The following is a 7,937-nucleotide window of genomic DNA, read 5'->3' on the forward strand; positions in this document are numbered from 1 at the left end:
TTCTTTGTATGTCTGAATGTACTTGGTGGTTAAAGGATTCTGATTAAGTAGTAATGTGACATTAGAGATAAAAACAAAAAACTCCAGTTCTGATACCAGACCAAGTATAAGGATTTATATGTTCAAACAATACCATGGCAAACTAAAACACATCTTAAAATCATAAAAAAATAGATTTCCCAATCAGTGCTCATCCTAATCAGTGCTCATCCTAACCAGTGCGTACCGTAGTCATTTTAAAACATAAGCTTTGACTTAAGACAGACCTTTCTCCATGGCTACTGGATGGGGAGGGGCTCAGAGTACAAAAAGTGCTTCCCTCTAAGGACATATACTATCACTGAACAATTGTTCCACAGTAAATGTTCAAAGATGACAAAAATAAATGACCCAGATCACAACTCGTATCTTTTTTTCCTAACCAGTACACTGTGCAACACTAGTGTTTTGAGTTCTCTTATACACAGAGAGAATGAGACTGATGTGTTTAACTTCATGTACTGTAAGCTAGTTACCTTTGCCCAGGTGTAACGTGGTTCTCAGCAGCAGGTGCACATGAGGAGGTAAACACTTTGGTCTCTGAGAGCTAAGGGTAAACAAATGGAAGAGATCATCATCTAGATGCTACTAGTGGCTATTTAAAACACACACATGTACACAAAAACGTTTTGCAGAGGGTTGTGAACAATTACAAAGCAACAACTTAGTTAAACTCACATCCTCGCTCCAGTCCTCAGCTGCCCAGTCTTCTAGGGTATGCCTCCAGGCAACTAGAGAACAACCAGCAATGGTGCAATGATTAAGATACAAGTGGGAGAACTAGGCAAAACACTTTCACCTGACTTTTCATACACATAACTGACATAATCTACATGCAATTGTGTGCTACACAGAGCTAATACCGTGCTTTCTGTTCAGCACATTGTAAATTCTTCGGTAAGTGAACACGACTGTCACTGTGCAGTGAAATTGAAAGTGCTGTTATGTGGGGCTAACCTGTCCCATCTGTACTGTTGTTGGCCCCCGTTTCCCAGACCTCTGTCTGTGTGGTCCCCGTCCCAGCCTCTGTAGTGTAGTCCGCTGGGTTGAAGGTCCTGCATAAGTGCAGAGGAATGGGACAGGTCAGAGTCAGATGAGGGATGGTTAGGGAGAAAACTGTGATTAGAGATGATGACATACAAATGAAACCAGGCAGGATGTAGTGTTGAGACAAAAGTTCAAGATAATACCTGTTTATATTTAAAGAAATTAAAACATGCAATGACATTTAAATTCAAGATGAATTTAACTATGCTGGTACCTGCTATATACAGTGATTACATGGATAAGACAAGAAAACAGTTCTTAAACTGTTTGTATAGTCAGTTTATGCCTGGGTATTGTGAGGCTTCTCTAGAGGCTTACTCTAATTGAAGACTGACAGGACAATCTTTACGAGGAAGCATAAAGCAATGGGAATCCATTCTAAAATCCAAATTCAAGTAAAATGCAAGGCAACCACTATTCGGGAATATTATGGAAAAGAAAATCCAATTTCCCTGTTTGCAGTCTGAAAAACACATGGGAAGGTTGCAGGAGAATTTCACATGTATCTTTAACTCTTGTCTGTGGATGGGAGGGCGTGGTGGTGTGTTTAACTGGCATACCCCATTCCTTGGGCTGAGAACCTGCTTCCTGCTGATGCTCGGCCCCTGCCTCGACCTCCAGATCCTACAAAAACATGCTAAGGTCAGCATGGGCTAGTCATGGTTCTAACTTAAAAAATAGTGAGCATGGACAGCCCCATCCACCCACCCACCTCTACCACCTCTGCCTTTCCGGCCTCGCTCTGAACCCCTGTCCACTGGTATCACCTCCACGCCATTCTCCTCTGGACGTGCTGAATAAACATGCACACAAAAATGATAAACAAAATACAGTAATTATAAGACAGTATGTTCACAAGCAAAATATGGCAAATGAGCCAAGCTCTGAACAAATTACGTTTGTATCTGGGCTACATACCCTGTCGGTTGCGGCTGGCCCCTTTGCCCCTACGGTTTGCACCCCCACGGCCCTTACTGCCCTCCCTCTCTCCTTTCTTCTCCCTATTTTCCTTGTTCTCTTTGCTCTCCGATGCGCCTTCCTTCACCATAGGCTTCTTCTTACCTACTGTCTCCCACGAGGTCTAGACACAGCACATGAAAGATAGAAGGTCAAATGAATGACAAAAAACCAAGGGGGTGGGACACAATTACAATACAAAGAACAAATACAAAGAAAAACACAAGACTGAAAATTGGTAAGAAAACTTAAAAGACCTGATGTTTCTCATTACCCTTAACTACAATTACAGAAAGTTTAACATAATGACATTTACATATCATTAATTTATTGTTGCTGCTCCTTCAAAGTTAAATCAAGAAAACAATAAGTAAAAGAAATAAGAGGTCAAAAGATGTGCATTTTTCTTTTTCTGAATAACAAGCACTGCATTTTGGATAACATATTAATCATTATATAGTTACAACTATTAGCGTTATGTTACAAAGGCTCACTCTAACACCACACCTAGTCAACCCTCCTGCAGAATAACAATACCACAGGCATCTGGTAATAATGCTTATGGTTCATCACAGTGAGGATAACAGCAGTGGCAGATTACACCCCATGAGGATTACATACTGTTGCAGTAGTGACTTTCTAGCAGAAGAAACTAGCCACTTGCTATTTTTGGACCTCCATGAAATTAAAATAAAACATGGGCAAATGACAGACTGGGTGGTTGGCTGGCTAGCAGGCTGGCTCCCCTGGCCCCCACCCCCTTGCCATCTGTGCTGACTGGTCATCTTGAGAAATGCCAGGATTGTAAAGACCTCATGACACGCAGACAGAACAACAGCCAAGGGTTTGTCACACACTTGGTGGGCTATTTCACACTGCTATCTGTGAAAAGGAGGAAAAAAACAGCACAACAGTATGCTTTAGTGCAAGTCAAAAAGACTCCTCCTATTAAAGAGAACCAACTGCCAAGAGTGCATTAGAGCAGATGTGATATGATATATTCATTGCAAAATCAGCCTTCAATTTTTATTGTTCTTTAAATCCTCCATTTCACAAATAACAGTTTAAAATTTGTAGAGATCAGATGAGTACAAAATTATGATAACAAATAAATTATCAGAGTAAAAGCTATTTAAGAAATCAGACATGTCTAGGACTCTAAGGATTTTCTTTACATTTTACTATTTCCTACCCATCCTTTGTGCTAGTTTTAAATATGCTGGTTTACAAGGATATGTGGGAACCATGAATTAAAAAAAGATTTCAAAAGAAAAAAAATCAATGCAGATCTAACTCCTTTCCTTTCTTTTCCAATCTACTAACTTTTAATTAACCTTCTTAAGTAAATAGACTACAAACTTGCATCAAACCAGACATAATTCCATCTAAAGTAAAACTGAGAAGAGGAGTTGGAGATGAATCAACAAGCCATATTTTAATTCTTTACAATGTCACTTCCCACCCAAGCTCCAGTCGTTAAAGCCAAAAAACCAAACACACCAAACTGGTGGGTTAGTGAAGATAACCAAATGTTAGACCCTCCAACGGGTGACAAAAATTTGGGCTGGAGTTCGCTAACCAAATATTTTCAAAAGACACCAGAGACTTAAAATATTTTCTTATCATATTTTGTTGAATTTTCACATTTAACTTCTTGTATGAGAGTTGGGTGTGATAAGTCAAAAAACACTTGTAGCAGTGGCCAAGAATGTTTCATCAGCTCACTTCGTCAGCCGCTGTTTCACCCCTCATGTTTGGTAGCAAATTAGTTGAGGGTAATCCACATAACCACAAACCATGGGAGTGGAAAATGAATTATTTCTCCCTACAAAGGTTTAAAATTCCAACATTTCATAAGGCCAAGAATGGCTATCGGGTAATGGCGAGATCGACATGAAACCAAAACAGTGACAAAAAAAGCTGACACGATATACAGAGAGACAACACAGAATTAAAGACAAAATAAAATAAAACAACACAGAAAAAAGCAAAAAGTTGATACAAAGAGGATCTCTGCTCTCTATTTTGTTCCTTGTTTTATCTTCCTTCTATCAAGATGTCTTTGTCTGTTCCTGTGTAATTTGGCTTTGTAAATGTGACACTGGTTCTAAATCTGGCAGTCAGGTGCCCCCGATACTGCTGGTTTACTATTCTGCCAAGTAGCTATTTACATTCATCTGTTATGCCAGGTCTACCTACCCCTGGCTAGATGGCTGGAGTGCCTGATACAACAGGTGAACATAATGAACTACCTAGCGGAATAGAAAACCAGTGGTACTGAGGGGTCACAACGGACTGGACTGAGAGCCACTGCTCTCAGACAGAACTGAGCACTACATGCAAGTATGTAGGTGGACAACTATGTCCATATCAGTGTCTATGCACTCCACATGCTCGCAAACGAGCTGACATTTATACATAAATATATCTTAAATGTGGGCTAGGGTTCCCCTTCTCCCTTTAAACTGGCCATCACAAGAAAGTGCATATCAATCAAACATTGAAAACAGACCAACAAGCTTGCCGGATAAACAGAACGGGCCCAGAATGAAGCTGGACATAAGCAGAGGTATGTAAGAATCTACTAAAGAAAAGTGGCCTACTGTGTCAGAGGTGCTCTCTAGAAGAAAGTTGATGGCTCTGTTGACGTCCTCGTTACAGTCATGCAGTGCTACCATGCACTCATCCTGATTCTTCCCTGTCACTTCCATCAGCTGGCAGAAGCACCAAGAGCAAGACACATACACAAGCATACATGTAGTTAATAAAAGGTTTATTCATGACAAGTCCCCAGCCCACCATACCATTTGCTCTAGGAACTCTGCAATATACTGACACATCTATTGCAAACCCATCTTTGTGCTTCACCACACGGTAATGAACCTCACCAAAACTAAAACCCAGTGCATTAGTCACTGTCCCCGTCATGTGTTTACATGCGGAATGCTGGATATTCACGGTACAAAAAAAAAGAAAAAAAAAGGGAACCCAAACAAAGGTACAGCCTTGTCGCCTAGGGCCAATGCAGCCATGGCAGAACCCAGTGTTCTTCACCTGGTTTACTTTGTCCTCAAAGTCAGCATCATTCTTGTCGTAAATCATCTGGGCAAGCCGGATCTGCTCTGCTGTAGCCTGGAGCATGAAGAGACAGAGGGGAGAAAAATATAGGTGGGTATAAAGAAAAAAAATGGAGATCCAATGGGATAAGTGTAAAAAAAGTACAGGAGGTTAAAAGTTATTGGTGAATATTAGCCTTCATTATAAAATGCAACTTGATTGATTGATTGATTAAGCTTAATTGCAACTTAAGAGTAGCTGCTACACAAGTGCATGCATCTTAAACCTACTATTTATACACTGTATGCCAGCATGCAAAATCACTATCAAAACAAAAGACTGGGAAAATTGGTGTCCCTGAAGTATTTGTATTGTGGGTTTGTCTCGAAACTTTGTCTGTAAATAAATAATTACTATGGTTACAGCATGTGTGAGTGTGTTTGCACTTTCATGTTTACGTGGTTTTGGTGTCTCACCTGTATCTGTTTTTGTGGTTGTGAGGCATGTGTGGCAGTGGGCAGCGTTTTTTCCCGAGGGCCCCGGGCCTTGTCGCCGCCCAGCGAGCTCATCATATACAGTATATACAAAACTCTGTATGTACAAAATAGAAAAATCTGCAAGGAGACAAAAATCGGAGAAGCAGTGAGACAGAGAAAGCACAAAATGTCTTTAACACACAAATCATTTGGCAGTCCGGTGCAGCAGAACTTTCAAGGGTTTTGTCAACTCTTAATGTACAATGTCTTTCTTGTAAACACTGTTAGGCAGATTTGCACAACGATATTACCACCCTTTTGGATGCTCCAACACACACACACAAAATAGGCCTAGTGATGTAACTGCTTTGATGAAAATCTAGGTCAAGGAGGGGAGAGCAACTCAGTGTCCTCTTACACCCTGTGGGGCTCCCAATCTGTACTTAACACAAACCCGACCCAGCTCAGCGTACAGCAACTTCACAATGTACACAGCCAGTTGAGAAAGTTGACAAACGTTGTAATTCAAGTTAATGTAATAAACTTCTCTTCTAAATCTGCCTATTTACAGAGCCTTGTGCCAAATACCCCAAATACTGAGAGAGGTTCCAGATGGTGCAAACTCGGTTAGGGTGTCTATACAAGTCACCGACACTTTGTTTCCAAAGTGAACAAACACGGCTGCAACGCACATACCATCACGCCATTTATGGCGTGCACGTGAACTCACAACTTCATGTACATCATTAAACGGCAAAATCATTGTTGCCAGTTATGCAATGACACGTTTTACAAGTGCAATTTGCAAACTTTACTTGGGGCGATCGTTATTACAACACGCCATTGTGAATAAAAACAGATATCCCGATGACCCATTTGTTTTTGTAGGGGACCTTTTTTTTTTTACAAGGGAACAATGGCCGTACAGCGCCGACCGGCCGAATGACGTTTACTAACACGCGGTTGCTATTGGCTGCTGTAACGAACAAAGCTATAGTAAAAGCAAAGTGTCAGTTTTAAAATGTCGTTGAAAAACCACATGCGTCTGTGACAGTGTACTTTTCTTTAACGTATCGCAAAACCTACCGAAATGGTCGCGACCTGTCATCAAACGTGAAATTTTAGAATTTGCGTCGACCCTCGTGAGACAACAACAAGTCGGTCATTCCGTTAAACTGTTCATGCGCCAACTACACAACACTTCTCATTTGTCTTGTGGTTTATGAAGCATGGGTTTCCCTGCGCTGCGTTACCTATTAACGGCGTTAAACAATGTATGTGTGAATGCCAAACGCATATGACTCTAGTCCGTTAACTTATGATCTGGCAGTAGGTTAATTACATGGGCTATGACAGCGTCGTTGTGCCGAGCCTGCACTGCCGTTAGCTTCGTTTCACTGGCCTGACTGCCTTTGTAATTGTTCAGCATCAGCTGCCTGCGGCCACCTTGAAAAACAAGTCTGATCGCGGTGCAGTGTTCAAATACAACACCGACCGACCGACTCGGTCTTGTTCCTACCAGGGACCCCTTTGTCCTCGCCAGTGTTAGCGGAGATTAGCTAGCTAGCTAGCTAGCTAATCTCCGCTGACACAATGCCGTCGATATCAGCGACGATACGGTTACGGGGCCGGAGGCAGCGCTAGCGACGCTAACCCCACTAAATCTGATCCGAGCCGAAATCCACCGGGCTAGCGGGCAGGCTGGCCGACGTCTTCTAATCGCCAGGAGTTAAAAGTCGACGTCAAACAGAGTTTCTCCTAAACCCCGACAAAGGGTTGTCATCGTACATCGACACATGTTAGGAGGCCAACAACAAAAGCTTTATCAAGCCTAATGAAAATGGCCTCACGGGCGCACCATCCCATCCCCGACATCGCATCGCCGGGGATGGAGAGAGCGCGAGAGCCAACAACAGAGCACGGCCACAGAAAGCCTCCGCACGCCCGAGACTCAAAGCGACGCGGCAACACAACGAGGCCGATTTTTAAAAAAACTTTACATTCAATCGTGCTCAGGCAGGGGAAAGAAAGAAACCCTCAAGTTCGAGAGAGCGAACGGGATTTGTTGTTGTTTTGTTTTTTTTATTACCTGCTAACACGCTTCACTCGGCCAGCAGCAGCAGCAGCAGCAGCAGACGAGGTGGTCACGTGACACGCGCTGCCGCGTTAGACGCTCTCCCCTCTCCGGTCGATCCGACGCAGCCGCGTGCCTTCGCCCCTCTCGCCCGACCATCATCCAGGAACTGCTCCTCCCGTCAAGGCGCCCAGCATTCTGACATGTCTCCCCATTGCCGCCCCCCCCCCCCGCATGTGCAGTAAATGGACGCTCCCTGCCGTAGCAAATATACACACAAATTATAA

The 7,937-nt window shown here is 42.7% G+C and overlaps 1 protein-coding gene across 1 annotated transcript in view; it reads right to left on the reverse strand.

Moving 5' to 3' along the window:
* Positions 1-7,801, reverse strand: part of ubap2a (ubiquitin associated protein 2a) — a 36,970-nt gene extending 29,169 nt beyond the window's left edge. Inside the window, exons 1-10 of the mRNA XM_056272732.1 lie at positions 7,666-7,801; positions 5,577-5,714; positions 5,098-5,175; positions 4,647-4,757; positions 2,005-2,167; positions 1,799-1,879; positions 1,647-1,710; positions 997-1,094; positions 718-770; positions 516-586 (exon numbers count right to left, since the gene is read on the reverse strand). Of these exons, the coding sequence (XP_056128707.1) occupies positions 516-586; positions 718-770; positions 997-1,094; positions 1,647-1,710; positions 1,799-1,879; positions 2,005-2,167; positions 4,647-4,757; positions 5,098-5,175; positions 5,577-5,672 (815 nt within the window). The 5' untranslated portion in view covers positions 5,673-5,714; positions 7,666-7,801. The remainder of the gene's footprint in view (positions 1-515; positions 587-717; positions 771-996; positions 1,095-1,646; positions 1,711-1,798; positions 1,880-2,004; positions 2,168-4,646; positions 4,758-5,097; positions 5,176-5,576; positions 5,715-7,665) is intronic.
* Between the last annotated feature and the right edge of the window lie 136 nt (positions 7,802-7,937).

This window comes from Lampris incognitus, chromosome 2 (genome assembly GCF_029633865.1).
Source record: "Lampris incognitus isolate fLamInc1 chromosome 2, fLamInc1.hap2, whole genome shotgun sequence".
NCBI lineage: Eukaryota > Metazoa > Chordata > Actinopteri > Lampriformes > Lampridae > Lampris > Lampris incognitus.